Source organism: Podarcis gaigeae (assembly GCF_964106915.1).
Source record: "Podarcis gaigeae genome assembly, chromosome: 1".
Classification (NCBI taxonomy): Eukaryota; Metazoa; Chordata; class Lepidosauria; order Squamata; family Lacertidae; genus Podarcis; species Podarcis gaigeae.
Window position 1 is genome coordinate 23,006,834 of NC_139678.1, and position 23,136 is coordinate 23,029,969.

The 23,136-nt window shown below is 42.1% G+C and overlaps 1 protein-coding gene across 14 annotated transcripts in view; it reads left to right on the forward strand.

Moving 5' to 3' along the window:
• The window catches only part of LOC310841298 (cation channel sperm-associated auxiliary subunit beta-like), a 105,436-nt gene that overhangs the window by 54,144 nt on the left and 28,156 nt on the right, over nt 1-23,136 (forward strand). The window contains exons 1-10 of one of the 14 annotated variants that reach the window (XM_083731934.1): nt 3,267-3,385; nt 5,825-5,900; nt 6,581-6,672; nt 9,158-9,310; nt 10,530-10,590; nt 11,260-11,355; nt 17,292-17,438; nt 19,077-19,169; nt 20,313-20,431; nt 21,685-21,717. In XM_083731934.1, coding sequence (XP_083588060.1) covers nt 5,825-5,900; nt 6,581-6,672; nt 9,158-9,310; nt 10,530-10,590; nt 11,260-11,355; nt 17,292-17,438; nt 19,077-19,169; nt 20,313-20,431; nt 21,685-21,717 — 870 coding nt within the window. In that variant the 5' untranslated portion in view covers nt 3,267-3,385. The other 13 variants (XM_083731928.1, XM_083731936.1, XM_083731935.1 and 10 more) reach the window with 13 other exon arrangements.

Below are 23,136 nucleotides of genomic sequence, written 5' to 3' on the forward strand. Positions count from 1 at the left end.
TTGTTTTCCTCTATTTCTTTGCATTGCTCGTTTTAAGAAGGCCCTCTTGTCTCTCCTTGCTATTTTTCAGAAATCTGCATTCAATTTCCTGTATCCTTCACTATCTCCCTCGCATTTTGCTTGCCTTCTCTCCCCCGCTATTTGTAAGGCCTCGTTGGACAGCCACTTTGCTTTCTTGCCTTTCCTTTTCATTGGGATGGTTTTCATTGCTGCCTCCTGTATAATGTTGCGAGCCTCCATCCATAGTTCTTCAGGCACTCTGTCCACTAAATCTAAATCCTTAAACCTGTTCCTCACTTCCACTGTGTATTCATAAGGGATTTGATTTAGATTGTATCTTACTGGCCCCGTGGTTTTTCCTACTTTCTTCTGTTTAAGCTTGAATTTTGCTATAAGACGCTGATGATCTGAGCCACAGTCAGCTCCAGGTCTTGTTTTTGCTGACTGTATCGAGCTTCTCCATCTTTGGCTGCAGAGAATATAATCAATCTGATTTCGATGCTGCCCATCTGGTGATGTCCATGTGATGTCTCTTGTGTTGTTGGAAAAGAGTGTTTGTGATGACCAGCTTGTTCTCTTGACAGAATTCTATTAGCCTTTGCCCTGCTTCGTTTTGAACTCCAAGGCCAAACTTGCCAGTTGTTCCTTTTATCTCTTGACTCCCTACTTTAGCATTCCAATCCCCTATAATGAGAAGAACATCCTTCTTTGGTGTCATTTCTAGGTGGTGTTGTAAGTCTTCATAGAATTGGTCAATGTCAGTTTCTTCAGCACCGGTAGTTGGTGCATGAACTTGGATTACTGTGATGTTAAAAGGTCTGCCTTCGATTCATATCAATATCATTCTATCATTTTTGAGATTGCATCCCAGTACAGCTTTCGCCACTCCACTCTTTTGTTGACTATGAGGGCCACTCCATTTCTTTTACGGGATTCTTGCCCGCAGTAGTAGATATGATGGTCATCCGAACTGAATTCGCCCATTCCCGTCCATTTTAGTTCCCTGATGCCCAGGATGTCAATATTTATTCTTGCCATCGCATTTTTGACCACATCCAGCTTACCAAGGTTCATGATTCTTACATTCCAGGTTCCTATGCAATATTTTTCTTTACAGCATTGGACTTTCCTTTCGCTTCCAGGCATATCCGCAACTGAGTGACCAGCCACTTCATCAGCTCTGAATCTCCTTATACTTGTCCTCTGCTCTTCCTCAGTAACTTGTTGGATGCCTTCCGACCTGAGGGACTCATCTTCCTTCTACTTCTACTTATGCTTCATTGACTATGCAAAAGCCTTTGACTGTGTCGACCACAGCAAACTATGGCAAGTTCTTAAAGAAATGAGAGTGCCTGATCACCTCATTTGTCTCCTGAGAAATCTCTATGTGGGACAAGAAGCTACAGTTAGAACTGGATATGGAACAACTGATTGGTTTAAAATTGGGAAAGGAGTACGACAAGGCTGTATATTGTCTCCCTGCTTATTTAACTTATATGCAGAATTCATCATGTGAAAGGCTGGGCTGGATGAAGACGGAATTAAGATTGCCAGAAGAAATATCAACAACCTCAGATATGCTGATGACACAACCTTGATGGCAAAAGTGGGGAGGAATTAAAGAACCTTTTACTGAGGGTGAAAAGAGTGTTCTGCCTCCAATATTAGGCGGGAATCAAGAGTCATAGTGGGAAGCTCAGTGAAAATACCAACCCAGTGTGGCATCTCTAAAAAAGGCAAATTTCATGCTAGGAGCCATTAGGAAAGGAATTGGGAATAAAAACTGCTGATAGCATAATGCTGTCATATAAATCCATGATGCGACTGCATTTGGAGTACTGTGTTACAGAATGTCAGAGCTCTTCCCTCCCCCAGCTGAGTTCTCAGGTTTTTCTGAGGAGAGGAAATATCTGCTAATTCAGTGTATAGATACAGCCAGAGAGTGCTTTTTTGGCAGTGTGAATGCTGCCCTCTAGTGTCCCTCATGTAAGTCATTTCTGCACAGCTGGTTTTTATATACCGTATTTTTTGCTCTATAAGACGCACTAGACCATAAGATGCACCTAGTTTTTGGAGGAGGAAAACAAGAAATTGCTGCGCAGTGATCCCTCTTGCTGTTCTGGCTTCTGGGATAGCCGCGCAGCCTGCAGTCACTCCATAAGACGCACACACATTTCCCCTTACTTTTTAGGAGAGAAAAAGTGAGTCTTATAGAGCAAAAAATACAGTATTTTTTTGTTGTCGATAGAGCTGGGCTGGGCATAGGCAGGAGCAGAACTCTCTTCTCCTGAAGTGCAGAAAATGTTGTGCTTTGCTGCCACAAAGTGTCTGTAGTAGAGAACAGCAATGCTGAGGAGCACACACACGCATACACACACCTGTTCAGCTAGCTGGGATTATGAATGCATTGAAATCTGTGTCACCTGTGCTCTCCAACTTTTTTTAGTGACTTAAATGTGATTTTTACAACAAACTGAGGCATCTGGTTCTCCCTTCATTAAGAAGGTGTTGGGGATGGGCTACTGGCAGTGGCGTAGGAAGGGGGTGCAGGCCGCCCCGGGTGTTATCCCTGAGGGAGGTGACAAAATGCCGGCTGAACTCTTCTTGACACGGTCTCCTTTGAGGCAAAGGAGGCATCCAGGGCGGTGGTGGGCTGGGCAAGGTCTGGGCACGGTGTGTTTGTGTGTTTGCACACGATTACATCAAGGGACTGAGCAGGGTTGAGTTACATTGCGTCCCCTTCCCACCTCTGTGGCCAGGGCCGAGCACATGTGCTCTCCCTGCCTGTCCAGGTCCCGCCCTCGCCTCAGGTGCTTTGTGTGTGTCTGTGTGGCCGCGGTTGAAGCTGTGCTGCTCACGGGTCAAGGCAGGGTCCCTCTGGGGCTGACACGGACTCCCAAAAAGGGCGCAGAGGTGGGAGAGGCTGTGGTCGCCTGCTGTCACCTTTCATTTGAGGGTCAGGGCTGCACGTTTGGGTTTCTTTTCCTGTGTAATGAGCTGTGTTTTTGAAGTTTCGAATAAATTAACAGGGCGACTCTTTCCTCCTCTCTCTCTCTCTGTGCCCCCTCCCACCTTTCCACATCTCCCCGCTTAACTGTTTCCTGCCTCACTTTAGGCACTTAGGTGCTTCAGTCTGTGGCTGAAGCAAGAGAAACCAAGAACATGATGAGGCATTAAGTAAAGCAAAGAAGAGGTGGAGTCTGAGGTGACAGGAACTGAGTTCTTTCCCACCCCTTAGGAGTGGGGGGAGAAGGGAAGGACAGTTGGAGGGGAGATGAGGGGAGGACCGTGGCAAATCGACAGGACTCCCGCATGAGGACCAGCAAGAGGGGCGGCGAACTCAGTGACCGTGCCAGGCAGCAAAAACCTTATCTATACCACTGATGTAAATATCTAATTTTCCTTCTTTTTATAATTTCACTGGGGGGGGGGGGTTTGACAGCCTCAGCCCAGTATACCTGAAGGAGCGTCTCCACCCCCATCGTTCTGCCCGGACGCTGAGATCCAGCACCGAGGGCCTTCTGGCGGTTCCCTCACTGTGAGAAGCCAAGTTACAGGGAACCAGGCAGAGGGCCTTCTCGGTTGTGGCGCCCTCCCTGTGGAACACCCTCCCACCAGATGTCAAAGAGAACAACAACTACCAGACTTTTAGAAGACATCTGAAGGCAGCCCTGTTTAGGGAAGCTTTTAATGTTTGATGTATCACAGTATTTTAATATTCTTTTGGAAGCCGCCCAGAGTGACTGGGGAAGCCCAGCCAGATGGGCGGGGTATAAATAAATTATTATTATTATTATTATTATTATTATTATTATTATTATTATTATGATGTTGTTGTTGTTGTTGTTGTTGTTGTTTGTAAACTGAAACGCCCACAAAACAGATTAAAGTATTTTAATTTTTTTAAAGAGAATTGCTAATGGAAGTGATTCATTTTTATGACTAAGAAGATGTTCAGCTAAGACAAGTTATTCAGAGACCTGAGTTTTTTCTTCCATTTGCTTCCATCTTTTATCAGCTTCCCTTCTGCCCTAGATGAAGCTCTAACTGGGTGGTTGAAGATACCCTCATGGCGTTCACTTTAGTCTCGCAACTGTGGGTTTTTTTTATTTTTAATTTGAAAGACTCCCGCTTCATATAGCTGCATCCTATGTGGTTCTAGCAACAGATGAACTGAGGAAATTAACATGGAGGACAGGTCTCCTGTGTAGTTTTTGTATCGGAGCCACTGACCCTCATTTTTATGTGAGGACTACGGGAAGATTTCCACGTAGCCTGTTCCTGCCACATAATTTTAAATTCTGAAAATCTATCCCCACAAGCATTTCTGAAGCTGGATGAGTTTATGAGTCCTGCTGCTATTAGGAGTCACTGTGACGGAACTTGAACTCTTCCAACTGTCATCCTCTGGAACCCAGGATAAAAGCAAACAGTTGGCTGGCTCTCTTGGAAGTGGCAAAGATGGCTCAGCAAAACTGACATAGCCTCGGCAAAGAAGGCATGTGAGAACCTTCCTTGAAGCAAGGACAGTTGAAATTATTTCCCTTTTAGAGTTAGAGCAGCCATTATTAAACAAGGGCGGGGGTGGAATAGCAGGGATTGTAAAGCCCCATATTTTTTGTTCTGTTTGCATGGAGAGCTTTCTGTGGATTTTTTTGAGAAAAACAGAGGGATTGGGCATCTTTAAATTTGTCATTTACTGGCCTTGTAATCAAATCATATAAAATTGGAAATGGATGACCTCTCCAAAGTTTGTGCTGGTGATATGAACCCTACCATAAGCTTTGGGTCACCCCAAATCATACATTATCATCTTCAGGAGACTGCCTTCTACAAGACAGCATTCAGTTACAATTGGCCCAATGATTTTGTTTTGCTGGATTTTTCTTTTGCTGCATTCCATTGGGGAGTATTACTGTATTTGCATGTATCTGACTCTCATTTGTAATGTTTTACCTGGATTTTTAGTAATGCTCTATTTAAGACAGAAAAACTACTTAGAGATTACTTTTAAAATGTGAAGTGGTATAGAAATGGTTTAAAGAAAGACAGACATGTTTAATTTGGGCACAAGATAATGCCAAGTATGGCACCCCCATGCCAATAATAGGAAATGTAGCAATTCATTAATCTGCTGAAGAAAGTATTCACACTTTCTGTTTAATGATAATAATGATATAATTATTTATATTAATTATTATATTATATTATATTATATTATATTATATTATATTATATTATATTATATTAATGATATAATTATAATTACAAGTTGCCAATATGGTGCAGTGGTTAGAATGCTTTATAATATTATTAACATTGTAGGAAGGACAAAGAGACTCTTTTGCATATATTGGGAGTATTAAATAGATCTTTGGTATTACTTTGGTTTTATCATTATGCTTGAGGCTTTCAAATGAGTTTTTTCTTAATGTGAATACCCACATTTAGCTTTCTGTTGTTCTACCATATATCTCTGTTGAAAAAACAGGAGTAATGGGGGTATCTATGATTGAGTATTATTGTTTCCTGCTCATAAGAAATAATTTGATCCTGCACATACCAGTTGCTTATAGTCTGCATCTGGGGTGGGAACTAAATCTTCTTTCTGCCATAGGTCAACCCAGTGTTTGGAACAGGAAGCAGGTTTCAGCTTGCAGTTTCCATAGCACCTAAGGGGACTCTTTGATGACCAAGCATGTTGCTCTTATCTGCATCCTTGTTGTCTTCCTTGGTCACTGTGCATATCATGTGACTACTGGTGGACCAGCTTTATATATAGCTTTGAATTAAATGCACATTTATATTATTTTTACAATTACAGATGGCGCTGTTGCAGCTTTATCTTGTGCTTGCAGCTGTTCTACAACTTTCATCAGGACTTAGCTACAATGTAAATGGTAAGTTGTGTTTTACTTTATTTCACCTTCCTATTCTTGCATACGGGTTGGTTAGTTACTAGTGCACTGAACCTTGCAGCCATTTGCATGTGCTGTGATTTGCAAAGGACTCCATAAAGATCAGAACTTTATTTTGTCCGAGTGATGTATCACTATAGGGATTTAAAAGGGAAATGTGTGCACACAGTTTGGGGAACTGAATCCTATATATATATATATATTATTGCAGCAGGTTCAAGAAGCTTCTTTTAAAAAACCCACCATATTAAAGAGCAAGAGATATTTGCTAATGATGTTGAATGTGTGTTGTCTAGGAGTCAAGTGAGCCACAGTGAGAGAGCTTGGGAAGATACTGACTGAAGCACAAAGGTTAATTTGGTTGTCCAAACCCATGCAGTCTAGCCTTGGTTTAAAGATTATCATAAATGTATTATTTATTTTCTTATTGCCCACCCTAAACCCCATGTCTCCCAGTAAAACTTCCTTCCTGAGACTGCTAATAATATCAAATGTTGTTGATGTGATTATTACTACTGTATTTTTTTATTTATAACTCACAAAAGCCAATGCGATCTATTTCAGTCCCCAATTTCATTTTTTATTTGAGTTTCAGGATATTCTAGTTCTGTAATATCATCTTTGAATATATTAGTGTTCAATATATTTTTTCTCTCACTCAGTGGTGGCCAATTCGAGTTTTTCTTGCTACACAGGAGATGAGCGGAATATGTCATCTAAGGCAATTAAATTGTTTCTTTCAGATAAAAGTTTGGTAAGTTTCCAGCAATGTATTTCCAGTTGCAACTGAATGGGGAGTAGCTCAGTAAATACCACTGCATTTGTATTATGGCAGTGGGGAATAACTTACCGATATACCATTCTTTGGCTCAGCAGAATTAGCTAATCAGTTCTTTTAGCTATTTCCCCCCCCCCCCACACACACACAACCGAGTGACGCAAACGGAAACCACCTATCAGCTCCCCGGTTTCCGCCAGCGGCCACCAATCATGCTCCCGCTTGCTGCGACAAGAGCAGCTGTCTATTAGCTTCCGCAGCGGGAATCAGGAGGGCTAATGGCGGCGATCAGGCAGCTGTGATGCAAGCGGTTGTGTGCTGTGTTCCGGCGGGTGAGCGATTTTTGGGACCCCCCCCCCAAACAATCAAGCATCCAATGCCGAAAATCGCTCACCTGCCACAACAAAGCGCAAGCCCGAGTTTTTAAGTGGCGATTGGCCGCTTGATTGTTGGGGGGGAGGAGATGCCAAAAATGGCTCACCTGTTGGAACAAAGTATGAGCCCGAAATTGTAAGCAACAATTGTAAGCGACACGAGCGGTTGTGTGCTGCGTTCAGGCGGTGAGCGATTTTCGGCACACACACCCCACCCAATCAAGCGGCCAATCGCAGCTTACAATCTTGGGCTTGCGCCAAAAAACCTTTCGCCCGTCCCTTCTCAGCACTACATGTGTATAAGACAAGCCTAAATTTTGAACCTCATTTTTGGGTCAGAAAAGCTAGTCTTGTACACAGAAAAATGTGGTATGTTTAAATGGATTGTTAGCTCTCATCACTAACTTAATCGGAAGAGGTTAGACTCAGAAGCTTAGCTAAATGGAGTGAAATATTATTGGTTATTCAGACTCCCCCTGGATTTAACAACACCATATGTGATTTAAAGAACTTTTATTTATTTATTGGCATCATAACAAAACATGGTATTGCAGTTTGTTTAAATAAACAATAAAAGGGTGTTCTAGCTTCTGAACTTGCTGCAGCTATGAATATAGGCAGGTAATTTCTTTTACATGCTGCAGGGCTAATGAGTTTGGAATCAGGATTCTCCCTTTCTTCCCTCCTGCCATATGAACAGCATGAACTTCATGGAGCTACATCGGAAGTTGCCAACCTTTTGGAGGGGGGGGGGCAGTGGGCACATTTTGAATTTGAAGGAAGTGCTGTGAGTGCCAGTCACAAAATGGCTGCCATGGGGAGTGTGGCATAACACATCCTGGCTGCTGTGCGGGGCATGGAAAAAACACAAAATTAGACACAGTACAGCCATTGCTGCTGCTCCCACCCGCTTCCTGAACAGCCTCCCCATGGTTGGCAAGCAAATAGGATGGACCAGCAGGCAAGAAGGGAAACCATCCCTGCCAGTTTTTGCCCTGTGCAAATCCTTCAAAACCAACCAGATTATGAGGGGGCATTTTTTCTCTTTTGAGATAAAACTTAAAATAAAAAGCCAGGGACCACCAAGCTGGTGCCTGTAGGCACCATGGTGCTCAGACCCTCGAAGAGAGACCCGTGTAGATGCTGGGTTAGCAGTTCCTGAGGTAACTGCAAAGAAAGACACCTAGAACAGGCGCCGGCTCCGCATTTATAGATCTATGCCTATGAAATAGACACAGTGGAAAAAACTGCCTGAGGATACTGTAATTTTCGCAGGAAGGGGCCTTGGGGTGCAACAGAAGATAAACTTAAACATTTTAGGCCTTACCTGAAGTAGTCTCTCCCCTCACAGGTCTTCCTCAAGGCACAGCTCCCTTATGAGGAGTCCCAGGGCTGGAGGGTAGGGCAGGGAAGGTGGAAGGAGGCCTGGCCTGGTGAGGTCTCTCCCCTCACAAGTCTTCCTTCAGGCATTGCTCTCTTATGAGGAGTCCCAGGGCTGGAGGGTAGGGCAGGGAAGGTGGAAGGAGGTCTGGCCTGGTGAAGAAAGCCTTGCCAACACTGCCTCAGGATATTGTCAGGGAAAGGAAGAGGAAAGATGGCAGGAAGGGGCCTTGGGGTGCAACAGAAGGTCAAACTTAAACATTTTAGGCGTTTTGGCTAATTAAACCATCTATGGCCTTTTAAATGTGTCTGGGGGGGAATCTATTGTGGGATTTTTTTGCTATTATATTACATATTTTGTGCTTTTATATTGTAAACTGCCTTGTGATATTCAGGTATATTAATTTGTTAGATAATGATCATTTTCTATACTTTAACCCGAAACTGCCTAATTCTCAGTGGCACTTGCCCATGCCAGCCAAAAGCAGGCAAAATCACCTGAGAGGAGGGGGAGGGCAAGTTGTCCCACAAAATGAGGATTTCTACCTTCCTTTCCTTTATGGCTCCTTAAAGCCTTATTTATTGCAGCTTCCGCTTTTGAAATCAACAGTCCAGTTTTTTAGGTTGTCATTTAAAGTTTTAATAATTCCAGATGTTGTGGATATGTGCTTTGTATGTTAATCCTGGGTTTTTTCCCCTTGTTAAAGATTGTCCGCTGTCATTTGTATAATATCAATAAGCCTGACACCTTGGAGAACAGACGGAAAAATCTAGTTCTTTTTACTTCAGCTGGTCTTGCTCCCAGCATCCAGATCTTCAACAGTACCTATTCCAAAGTCTTCTACTTCAAAATGACTCTGGTAAAGCATTGCGGAAGGGCTCATAGCACATCATTTACATGCAGAAGGTCCCAGGTTCGCTTCCTGGCTATTTCCGGTTAAAAGGGATCAGGTAGCAGGTGGTCACCTCTGCCTGAACTCCAGACAGCCACTGTCACCAGAATACTTGTTAAACAATGCCATAACATTTGGCTGGAAACTTACAGTGGTCCAATGTGTAGCCCAAGGACCACATGCAGTCCTCAAGACCTTTTCTGTTGGCCCTCAGCAACATATGACGCCCTCTCAGCCCTCACACTGCCTTCCCAAAGCCAGCTAAGTGAGGTGCTTGGTTTGGGAAAGGAGGCGCAAAGGCTCTGCCAAGGTCCTAGAACCTTATTACCTCCTTCCCGAAGCTGGGAAAGCGCTAACTGCATCAGGGCAGTGTGTGGCCCACAGATTACATAGTCAGAGTACTCTTGCGGCCCAGTTGGGCCAGCCTGAGCTAGATGGACAAGCAATCTGACTTGGTTTAAGGCAGGTTCCTGAGGTGCATCTGCACTTATGGTTTTAAACGTTATTTATAAGGGCTACCTGCAAAATTTCATGTTTGGATCTCAATGTTTTGTATGGACATGTCTGCCATATTGGATTTTATTTAGGATAAATGGGTCTTTGGGGAACAAAATATAACAGAAACAAACAAGACTTCAAACTATAATATCAGTTAGTCCAAGCCTTTCTTTAGAACATGGGTAAGCAAACTAAGTCCAGGGGCCAGATCTGGCCCAATTACGTTCTAAAGCCGGCCCGCAGACGATCAAGGAATCAGCATCTTTTTACATGAGTAGAATGTGCCCTTTTATTTAAAATGCATCTCTGGGTTATTTGTGGGCCTGCCTGGTGTTTTTACATGAGTAGAATGTGTGCTTTTATTTAAAATGCATCTCTGAGTTATTTGCGGGGCATAGGAATTTGTTCATTTTTTTCCCTTCAAAACATATTCTCGAATATAAGCCAACTTTTTCAGCACATTTTTTATGCTGAAAAAGCCTCCCTCAGCTTATACTCAAGTGAGGTGGGCTGTGGTAGAGAGATGAGCCCTTTCTCGCCACTCGTCCCTCTGCCACCGCCCGTAAGCTATGAGACTATCAGCTACGAAAATTCATAATTGGGAAATCAGTCTGCACCTAAATGTATGTGACTCTTCAAGTATTTAAGACTAAAAATTTTGGGTTACCATCCTTTCTTTAAACAAAAGGGAGAAGGTGTGGATTCGTGGAGTATTAAAATCAACCGAGAAGAGTTAACATATAATACAGGTGAGAGATTTATAATTTCCACTTATTTATCCTCACTGGCTATTGATGCTTCCTTGTGTTGTTGTTGCTGTTTTTGTACTCACGTAAGGTGGTGCCATGTTTTTCATTTCAAAAGAAAAATTTCGCACAAAATCCTGCTAGCAGGGGGGGAATTTGACAACTTGGTAGTGAGCATTTGGCACAATCTCAAATGGTGCATAAGTAGTATACCAACTTCAGTGGAGAGAAAGCCAGTTTCGGGATAATGTATATTGCAATTTTTTTTTGTAACTTTCTCTATTTGGTGAAGGGTGTGTTATAAGTCTGAATAGAAAAAAAGAGAAAAATAAATTGGCCAGAAAAAAATATGCAGGAATGTTCATTACTAAGAATTCAGTTGAAGAGCAGTGCACCATTGTAGGCAACATTTGAGAAGAGCATGTAGGCATCATCAACTTTGGCAATCACTCGTAGCCGAGTAATATTGACGTAAGCATACAGCAATATCCCCCTGTGGACCCCTGAAATTTGCTCCAGAGGGTTTGGTTGTGGGGATTGCAAGAGGGAGGAGAAAAGGAAACCATGTTGTGTGAGCAAAGGCTTGTTTGCTTGACGTTGGATATCACCCTAAATACTTGTGTACTTATATGACTAATCTGTCTGTCTTTCTTGTACATGCCGCTGAAACAGATGTTAATCCAATTGAGCAATGGTTTGTAAAATTTAATATGCATCATGGTTTAAATATGTTCACTACTACGGGAACCTTGTTGGATATCGTACGAGGTACGTCATAGCTTATAGGGAGTGTTTGTGGTTTTGTAAATAATTCTGTTCTATTGGAAATTAGCACGGACACTAAGTATGAAGTTTTCCTGAATTTATTCATATGATATGGAAAGTTATATTTATATTCTGCTTTTTTGGCCCAAAGTCTCCAAAGCAGTAAACAACATTGATACATATGAATACAAAAGAAATGAATGATAAAACTGCAATACATCATCATCACAATAATAATAATTTATTATTTATTATTCCGTCACTACATTATTCACAATTAATTTAGCCTTTTGTTCTGAATAAATTGCACCTATACCATTTCCAAAACCTTGAGCAACCCCCATCCCCTGTAAATTCTTCTTCATAAAACTCCCAAGAAATGTTGTCAAAGGCTTTCTCCGCGTCCACAAATATCAGAACTGCTTTAGTATTTATCTTCACTTGTAGTTTTTCTAAAATATTAATTATGTTCCTCGTATTGTCAGACAAATGTCTGCCCGGGAGAAAGCCCGCTTGATCTTTATGAATTTCTTCTGCTAGCACCTTTTTTAATCTTTTAGCCAAAATATCTGCAAAAATTTTATAATCCACATTAAGCAGTGATATGGGGCGGTAGTTGTCAGGCCTGGTCGTTGTCCTCTTCAGATCACCACACGAACGCTTCTTGTTCTTCTATAACTTTTTATTGCTTATTAACAAAACAATATTATAAACGGTTCTTAAATATTATTCCTCCGAGTCACTTCTTTCAGATACCTTCTGAGCTCTGCTTCTCCGTGACCAGCCAGTCTCAAAATGGCGAAGGCGCCCTTCCCTTCGCTTTCCCGCTCTTTTTTCTAACCTCCTGGCTAGAGCTGGCTTGTATCTCCCCTCCTCCGAATCTGAGCTAGAACTTAACCTTTGCCTTTCCTGTGAACAGCCAGTCCCTCCCGGTTGTTCCTCTTGCTCTCTTCTATTAGATTCACTGCTCTCCTTCCCCCCTTGGGGAATGCTTTCTCCCTCTGGTAAACTGGAAACTTCTAACTCTTCCCTGACAGTAGTTCTTGAGCAGTGTCTTTTCAGTCTCTGTTTTCGGTATATGTGTAATATAAGCTTCCTTCCACGACTCTGGTGCCCTTTTCCCTTCCAGTATTTCATTACAGACTTCCTTTAAAGGTTGTATTAACCATTCTTTCAGAGATCTGTAATATCTTGAAGTCAAACCATCCGGTCCTGGGGATTTACCTAATTGCATGTTCTGGATGGCCCCTTCTACTTCCTGTTCCATTATTTTGTAATTCAGCATTAACTTATTTTCCTGAGAGATTTTTTGTAGTCCATTAGTTTCCAAAAATCTATCAATGTCCATTTCTTTCTGGTCTCCTGTGTATATAATTGTTTAAAATACCTCTGGAAGCACTTTCTAATCTCCACTGAATTCTGTATATTCTTTCCTTCCACTTCCAGATTCGTAATGGTATTAAGTTTTTGTCTTTTTTTATTTGCCAAGCCAACAATTTTCTGCACTTATTTGCTGATTCAAATGTCTTTTGTCTCATCTGTTTAATCTTCCATTCTATTTCCTGATTCATCATTTTCATATATTGTACTTGATATAACTTTATCTCTTTCAGGATCTCCTGCGACTTTGGTTACGCTCTCAGTTTCTTCTCTCCTTCCTTTATTTTTTCCAGGATTTTATCTTTTTTCTCATTTTGAATTCTCTTCTTGATTGCATTCTGTTGTATCAGAAATCCTCTCATAACCGCTTTGCTTGCGTCCCAGATTACTCTTTTTTCCACAGTAGTATTCATGTTTATCTCAAAATAGTCTCTCAAAGTTTTTTGGGCCTTCTTAGTCACTTCTTCATTCCTAAACAAAGTATCATTCATCCTCCATCTAAAGGAACCAACTGGCGTCAGTTTCATTTCCATCTTCACAGCATTATGGTCGGAGCAAGTTTTGGGGCAGATTTCCACTTTACTAGTCTTCGGAACCAGTCCTCTAGTTACCCAAATTTGGTCAATTCTTGTCCATGTAATTTTAGCCTCAGAGAAGAAAGTTCCCTCTCTTCCCATAGGATTCTTTGTTCTCCAGATGTCAACTAAATCCATATTTTCAGTCATGTCAAAAAAAGTTTTTGGTAGTCTACCATCCTTGGTGACTACATGTCTCAGTGCCTTGTCCATATTTGTAGACACCACTCCATTCATATCTCCCATCAGAATCATATTGTAATCCATATAGTCCATCAGGATCTCATGTAACTTCTTGAAAAATTCCGATTTTCCTTCATTTGGTGCATAAATACCTACTATCAAAAATTTCTCTCCTTGTGATTGAATTTCAATTGCAACAAATCTTCCTTGGTCATCTTTAAATATAAATTTCGGTGATAGGCTCTCCTTTGCATAAAGGACTACTCTTTTTTTGACTTTATCTGATGAAATAAATTCTTGGCCCAATCTTTTGTTGCTCAATATCTTCCTGTGTAGCCTTATCACATGTGTTTCTTGCAGACAAATCAAGTCCAATTGTTATTTTTTCTCTCCGCCTTTTTTGGGGGGAGTTCAGTCCATTAACATTCCAGCTTAGTACTTGCAGTGCCATGATGTAATTACTCTAATTTTCCTCCAACTGCACCCAATGCCTGCTCTTCTTCTGTTAGTAGTGTCGGTGTCACATTCACTAGGCGGTCCAATCCAAAAGGTAATGTTGCAATGTCCACTATTCCTCTTTTTGGTGATCTTCTGTCTAATGCTCTTTGCTCTAGTCCTCTGTCTGGTGATCTTCTGTCTGATGCTCTTGACTCTTTTCCACGTTCCTTCTGCAGATCTTCTTCGTAGTTATTCAAAAACTTTATCTTCTACTGATCTTATTTTTATTTCCCTTCCTTTGAAGCTGAAGGATAGGCCTTGGGGAAATTCCCACCTGAAGATGATTTTGTTCCTTCTCAGCAGGACAACCAAATCTCTGTAATTGGACCTAAGGTCCAAAAGATGTTTCGGGATATCTTTAACTATTTCCACTCTTGACTGTTGTATTACCAAAGTCTTCTGGTAATGCCAACCTAAAATTCTGTCTCTCTCTTCTTTAGATCGGAGGGTAATCAAACAGTCTCTTATTCTGTTCTTCTCTTTCTTCCCTCCTCTTCCCAATCTAAAGGCCCTCACAATTTTAAATTCCTCTTGTTCCAAATCCAGCTCCCAAAATTCTGCAAGTTCCTGCATGAGAAAGTCTATCAAACTGTCATTCTCCAGTTCAAGTACAGCTCTGATCCTCAAATTTGTCTGTTTCTCCTTGAGCTTGATCATAGAAAGCGTCAGCTTATGGTCCTGAAGTTGCCTCTGTAGGTCTGGGACTCTCTCTGTTTCCAATTGTATTACCTTAGATTCCACAGCAGCAACTTTTTCCTTGGCTTCCTCTGCGGTCTGTCGTGTCGAATTAGATTCCTGTATCAGTTTCTCAATGGTTTCTGTGTTAGTATTCACCTTTTGTCCCAAACTATTTATGCTTTCTGTATTTAAATCAATTTTAGTAACTGCAGCATCCACTTTTGCATTTGTGGCGTCTGCTTTCTTGTTAAGTTGTTCCAATGATTCATTTATCTTACTTAATGCAAGCGCTAAAGCCTCTTCTGATGACATTCCTCTTGATTTAGACTGGGTTAGTACAGCCGCAGATGAGGCAGAAGGGCCAGATGCTGAGGCTCTTCGCTGCCAAGACTTCCCAGACCTTGTTGTTTTGTCTTGGATTGACGGGTCTATTTTTTCTTTTCCATCTGCCATAACATTTAAGTAATTCAAGGTCAATCCCACAGTCCCAGAGTCTTATCTTAAAGTTGGAAAATTCCCCTAGTCCAACTCTTGTAACAGTTTCAGAAGCTTCCTCTAGGGGGAAATAGTTGCTAATTGTATTTGTATCAATCCAAAATATCACATTTTAAAACACAATTGCAACAATAAAACTAGTTTCAATTTTCTGTTACTTTTACTTCTTTTAAAAATAACTTTTTACTTCTTTTAAAACCAGAGGAGGACAGTTGAAACAACATATCTCTCTTATTTTGCTAGCTGTCAGCGAACGATCTATTTACAGTCAATGCACATTCCAAAGTACGGCAGTCTTTTTGGCAGCCCGTTTCCAGATTCTGAGCGGTGGAGCTTTAGCTTCCTTCCCTCTCTTTTTCAGGCAAATACAGTCCAAAACTCCCCCCCTCTTCTCCTGCTTCCAAGGGGGGGGGGTTCACTATTTTTAATGCTGGAAATTTAGTCCTTTACAATAGGCTTTCCAAGACTTTAGCTTGCAGCCCTTTGCTTCAGTCTATTTACAAAAGAGAAGGCGGACTTCCTGTTTTGAACCTCCCCCGTTTCGTTGCCAAATTCAGACTTTTAAAATTCCAATTCTTCACTCTACTCATGGGTAGTTACTTTTAAATCCAATTGTCCACAGGAAAAAGTCAGCGCTCTCCGGCAACGGCTGTGCGGCTTCGCTCCGTGGAAGAAGCAGTCGATTCAAAGCAACGCGCTGCTCACCCCACTTCGCTCCGGACCCCCGAAAACGGGTTTCCCCACGAGTAGGGGAGGCGCAAGAGCTGCCCGCCAAATCCCACGTTCACAGGCTTCACCCGCCTGTGATTTTTGAAGGGTCTCTGCCTTCGCCGCCGCGGCCAGACCCGATTCCCACAGAGCAAATTCCTCTCGTTCAGAGGAATTCCGCCATTACCGATGGCGCTAACCTGGAAGTCCAATAATAATTTATTATTTATACCCCACCCATCTGTCTGGATTTCCCCAGCCACTCTGGGTGGCTCCCAACAGAATATTAAAAATACAATAAAACATAATGTGTCACACATTAAAAACTTCCCTGAACAGGGCTGCCTTCAGATGTTTTCTAAATGTCAGTTTATCTCTTTGACATCTGATGGGAGGGCGTTCCACAGGGCGGGCGCCACTACTGAGAAGGCCCTCTGCCTGGTTCCATGTAACTTTGCTTCTCGCAGTGAGGGAACCACCAGAATGCCCTCAGAGCTGGACCTCAGTGTCCGGGCTGAATGATGGGGTGGAGACACTCCTTCATGTATACTGGGCCGAGGCCGTTTAGGGCTTTAAAGGTCAGCACCAACACTTTGAATTGTGCTTGGAAACATACTGGGAGCCAATGTAGGTCTTTCAGGACCGGCGTTATATGGTCTCAGCGGCCATTCCGAGTTGCCAGTCTAGCTGCAACATTCTGGATTAGTTGTAGTTTTTGGGTCACCTTCAAAGGTAGCTCCATGTAGAGCACATTGCAGTAGTCCAAGCGGGAGATAACCAGAGCATGCATCACTCTGGCAAATGAGTCCATGAGCAGATAGGGTCTCAGCCTAGGTACCAGATGGAGCTGGTAGAAAGCTGCCCTGGACACAGAAGTAACCTGCACCTCCATGGACATCTGTGAGTCCAAAATGACTCCCAGGCTGTGCCCCTGGTCCTTCAAAGGCACAGTTACCCCATTCAAGACCAGGGAGCCCTCCACACCTGCCCGTCCCCCCAAAACAGTAATTCTGTCTTGTCAGTTGAAACAAAATATCATACTGGCAGGATTTCCAATGGCCACCATCATGAAAAAAGAGAGTATCCCGTGTGTGTGTGTGTGTATTTTACTAAGAACAGGTCTAAGGAAGGTATTCGTTACTTGAAGTGGTCTCCTGGTACTCTTCAATTTCCAGCAGACTTAGACAACCTCATCTCTTCTGTATGCCTTCACCCACTTCTGTATTTCCCCCTACCTTCCACCACAGTGATGGCAGTCCCATTCCCATCCCCCACCCCAACCCTGGACCAGACTGATAACATCCCTTACTCACCTCCAAGGGTGTCTCCACAAATTTCAGAGATAGTCGCATATTTCCTACACTCTTTAAGTAAAAAGCAGAAAGAATTTTTGCTTTCTTAAACATTAGTGCTCTTTTGCAGATCCTCTTCTTCAGTGGTTTTGGACCCTTGGTGAAAACGTGGAAGTTAATGATACATTGTCTAAAGTAGCCGATATCAAAATAGCAAAAACCCCTTGTGCAAGTGATGTAGCAGTAATTGGTCTGATTTATACAACAAGAAAAATAGGTAAGTGTCTTGCATTTTTACATAATTAGCTGATCCACCAGCTTCGTTTTCCAACTGGGTACAGTGGGATGTAAAAGTTTAAATAAAATAAGTGTACTTGTTTACTCAGAAGTAAGTCCCACTGTGTTGGCTAGGGCTTAATCCTTTACTTGCTTGGGAGTAAGTCTCATCAAATGCAGTTGGTTTTGCTTGTGAATGCATTTGTTACACTTCTACTACACATGAGTGTTCTGCAACTAGCTGTTAACCTGTGAAATGCTGGCTCCGTGTGCATATGTGTCCCCTTGGGGAACATTGTGTGCGAATCTAGGTCTATTATTTCAGGTCAGTAGGGTTGATGGTGGAAACCCTGCTTCTAAAGAGGACTTGCCTGATTCAATCTGGAGAGGTCACCACCAGGATCAAATCATGAGTCCACTTTAGAATTCACATTTCAGCAAATTCCTTTATGAGATAGTCTGAGGGTTCAGCACTGCCTCTGTTCCTATTTACTTTTTTCCCCTTCTAAAATGTTCCGCTCTCTAGTAGGGTTGCCATATGTCCATAATTTAACTGGTGAAAATAGTGTCCAGGGGGGGATTTTGGAAAATCGGCTAAATGTCTGGAATTTTGAGCTCAACAACTTTGAGTTTCATTATTTTCTAAAATAATGTGTGCTCAATAGCTTTGAGTTTTCCCCAAAAAGCTCAGCAACTTTTACTTCTAGAAATACAGCAACCCTAGGCAGCAGGGAAAGGCCTTCTTGCTGCCATGTGCTTTGAAAGGAGTAGAGGAGCAAGCTCCCCTTAGAGCAACAGGACTGAGGACATTCTGTTGTTCTCAGAGGGCCTGGTGCAGCTTTCATGGACAATTCCCTCTCACAGCAATGGAAAAGACTTTGTTGTTGTTGTTTAAAAAAAGATCATTTGCAGTTTTGCAAACCTTTTGCATCGCTGGCACTATTTTAGCTCGGCAAGCAATGACACTTGCATACTGAGCATTCAAAATAGATGGAATAAATGGTAGGTATGCATTTTTTGAAATGGTATCCCCTCCCCCCAAAAAAAACAATTAATTTGAATTATTTGCTCGCTGGTTTGTTTGTTTTTAGTCAAATATGTGTGTGATGGTGAAAAGCATGACTGCTAGAGCATTTTGCAGGTGGGAAGGAGAGAACAAGATACAACCACTACACTGCAGTGTATTCTACAATAACCACAGGAATATGCCAGGGATATGTTTGCAACTGTCCCCCATCCCACCCCATACCGAACCACCTGCTTGTGCTTATTAACTTAGATATGTGGTACTAGTAAAGCAGGCAGACATGCTTTCTTTCAGTGTGTGCAAGTAGGATTGAGCTGAGTTTTTAAGGTCTGTAATTGTATCTGTGGATACAGGGGTGCTTATTTCCTGATTTTACTGCTGTTGGGGTGATAAGTTGTGCTTCTACCCAGGCTCAGCATATATTTGTAAATAAACTCAAATATCACAGAGAAACCTCCAGTCATCTCTTCATCAAAAGCGAACCAAACCAGCTACACTGCTGAAATTTCTGGGAAATATGAAGCTTTATAACAGTGTCATAAATACTGGTAGCCTGGCTTTATACTGTGATTCACTTTTCATGTAATGCATTGTTTTCTTTTGTATTTGTAGGACTAATTTTAGGATTGACTGACAGTGGATTTATGGATGGGGATACGGTATGGTTTAACTTGTCTGCTACCATTTGTGCCATCTTGGAAAACGGTAATTTTTATTTTCAGTTGTTTAATTGACCCATATGCATTTCCTTTTTATTTGTAGCCTATCTTACCCCAAGGCCTTAGAACACGTTGCACTTTCATAGAATGTACAGGGTTGGTCCAAATACAGACTACACCCCTAAAATGAGATCTCTCAAAACATAGCTTCTCTATTTATAAGAGTGTCACTATAGACTGCACTCAGCTTTTATATGAGCCAGATTTTGGGAGGGGGGGGAGTGTGGCCTATATTCAGACCAATACAGTAATTGTAGGTCTCAAAGTGAAGGTTGTGGTGTGGTTCAAAACCCTAGGATCTGGAGAACCCTCCCTCATCCCTTTTCTTTGGACAGTGATAAGAAAGAATCTCTGCCTCCTTGGGTCCCAAATTTCAGCTTCTTGGATATGGGAACCCTCATCCCTCAGCATTTAGGGTCTTCTCTCCCTGGGGTGGGATTGACAGGTCAGATTCTACAGCCTGTTTAGGGCTTTTGACTGACGCCAGCCTTGAATCTGGCATGTTGGGCTAATGGTGCTTCCAGCTGTGGTTCCCAGGGTTGCCATTTTTTTTACTCTGGAGTGCAGACCCTCCAAGTGTCCCTATTTTCCAGAGACAGTCCCAGATTTACAGGAGCTGTCCCGGTTTCTGATTTGATCCCAGAATGCCCCACTTTTTCTTAGGATAGCCCTATTTTCATCAGAGAAATACTGGAGGGTATGGAGTTATCTGACCCCCAAGGCATCTGAAGGCAGCCCTGTATAGGGAAGGTGGTTTTTTTTAATGTTTAATGTATTATTGTTTTTTATATGTGTTGGAAGCCACCCAGAGTGGCTGGGGCAACAAAGTCAGATGGGCAAGGTCAGAAGAGTCAGCCTCTGTTCTTGCTGCCCCCTGAACTTGACTTTGCTATATTTTAAAAAAAAAATGCAGCAAAGGAGCACAGTTGGAAAGAGCAGATTTCATCACTCCACCCTCTCTAAAAACCACATAGATCTAGACCTTCTTCAAATGCATATCAGGTGCATGGATTGCCCAACAGATCTGGGTGTCTCAATATGGGTGTAATTTGCCATGTCTATAACAAGTAATGATGGAAGTCTGAGAGATGCAACTCAGGTTACTCACAGTGCCTTTTCTCTCCTCAAGATTGTTACGGACTTGCGCTTGTGGATCTCACCGTAACAAATACCCGTCTTGTACTCCTCACCTCACTAGGATTATTTATCAGTGATGATCTGCGCATTAAAACTGGAAAGCTGTTGCAGGTACATATGTGCACTTCTAAATATCCCTGTGTCCCTCCCCCCCCCAATCATCTAATGTTTTAAAAACCACTGGTAAGCATACTGCAAAAAAACTAAGTTTGGAAGATCTCCAATGCCATACATGTCTGCTCAGAAGACAATCTCATTCAGCCTAAGACTATAACCCTACTATACACATTTCCTGCAAGTAAGTCCCATTGAACATGGTGAGAACTACGTCTGGGTAGGCACATCTAGGATTGCGTTGTTAATCTGTGTACTAATTGTTCTCTTCCTAGTTCTCCTGATGCACTAAGTGTATGAAGAGGCTAAGCTGGTTGCTCCAGCTTAGCTGCATGGCATTCACAAGCCATTCTTGTGTTCCTATATCAATAATTTAGAAACTTTCACCACTTTGGAACTAAACCAAGTTTTACTGCCTGTGCAACGTTTCTGGTTGATGTGTGGAAAAGCATATGAACCAGACCTTTGAAGAGAATTTGTATGTGAACCATTTTAACCTTACCAAACATGTGGTCTTTTTCTATGCTAGGGGAAGTGGGAAACTTTGGAAGGAACTTGAAAGGGCAAATTTTAAAGGTCTTAAAAGCCTGGAGCAACCTAGCCAGATGGGCAGGGTATAAAAAATAAAAATTATTATCATATTCCCATGCTTCACTTTTGCTGCATATTTTGTGATTTTAAATATCTGCTGGGGTCTCTCAATAAAGAGTACTTGCCCCAAACTTGGATCTTGGTATCCAGGACTTCTCCTTTGTGTACCTATTTTTTCCTTGCACCAACAATAGCTTTGCTGCAATTAATAGATACCTCTTATATTAAGATCAATCTCTGTGGCCCTGCTTCAGGAGTGCTACCTTTAGAAGTGAAGGGGATTGTGACAGGGCCTTTTCTGTTGTAGCCCTTTGTCTTTGGAAGCCTCTCCCCAGAGAGTTTTGCTGGCACCATTGTTGAATTCTTTTTAGTGATGGGTATGGTACTTGATTTCCTTAGGTGTTTTAGCTGTCGGTTTGTAGCTATTGCTTATTTCCTGTTATCTCACAGGAAAAGTACATGCCCTGGCTAGGTTGCCCCAGGCTGTTGGTGGAGGCAGGCTTCTTATGTCACTCAAAACAACCAATGACCATATTAATAATATTGAGTGTAAGTGGTAAATAAATATGTAAAGTAATACACTTGTGAAATTGCTTGTGAAAAGTGTGGGAGAGAAAGTGATGATTCATACAATTTGGTCTTATTGTGTTTTATTTCAGTTTGGCAAACCAACCTTATGTGGCTTTGAAATGGTGAGAAATTGCTAAATGTTGCGTTTGTTGTTCTCAGTGGTGTGTTTTTTAGCATCTCACAAATAATGTTTTCTGAAACTCTTTCTGGCATTCATTTTGTTAGCCATTTAGAAATAAGTGTCCCAAGGATCATAAATCATGTAGTATACAGATCCTAACAATGAAATCCAGAGACCCTGGTACACTGGGCAGAATGCTAACATTGGCTTAGTATTGACATCAAATTTGTTGTCCGAATCCTATGCATTTCCAGCTGCAAGTTCAAATGTAAATGGCAGCACTCTAAAGGAGAGAAAACATAGCAATATATTGTGATACACACACACACACCCAGCACCGACACAATGCAATCTCTGTATGCTAGGCAACTGACACCTGCAAGTCAGCCGTGTTGCTTCCATGCCCTCACCCACCTCAATGACACATAGAAGACAGAAGCTTGCAGGCACACACACAGAGCCCAATAAACATAGCTTTGTAGCGACAACACAATTGACAGGAAAACTCACAGGGAAGAAAGGTTGGCTAGCTCACCAGAACCCTTGGGTGGCTTTATGGCTCCCCTTGGGAGAAGACGTTAGACAGAGGATCCACAAATGTCGGGGTCTGAGCAAACCGCCTCAGTAAGGAACTTTTTGACAACGTGAGGGAAGGACCACAATGGGACAAGTTATTCCTTCACCGGGAACCCCGCTGAGGTAGCAAACAGAGGGAGGACTTAAGGCCTGCCAGGCAGAAATATGGAAGGCAGCTCTCACAAGTGTCATGCCAAAGGCACAAAATGGGAGGTTGCACCTTACACTCCAGCTCTCTTAGCCACACAGCTATACAAGCATCAGAATGTTATTTTTCACTCCCTAGCTTCCCACAGCATCAGGAATCAGTTGCTTGATGGCCAACGCCTTGCTTTTTATTTTCTCATAAGACACTGAATTTCATTTCTCCACCCCACCCCACCCCATGCTGACCAACTGCGTGGTTTATAGACAGGAGAATTATTGGGCCATCTTTGTTTTCATTTTTATTATGTGTTATTTTATTGAAATTTTATGTTGTAAACTGAGTTATAGGTTATAGGGTGGTATACTACTACTACTACTACTACTACTACTACTACTACTACTACTAATGGTTTAACACAGTCGCAGTTTACAGAGGAACTGTGAACTTTGAAGTGCTGAGGGATGTGTGTAGATGAACTCCTTTTACTCTTGTCCCAGTCACAGACCCATCCTGGATATTGCTGGAGTAACAAGCTGAATGAGGGTTGGGGGAAGGGATCCCTCTTGGTCCATTCCCATTAATACAGAGAATAGAGCTATAACTCACAAAAACGTTTGTAAATTGCTTAGAGGCTATTGCAATTAAGCAGTATATAAATTACTGTGATAAAGCAGTGAGTTTTGAAAGCAAGACATA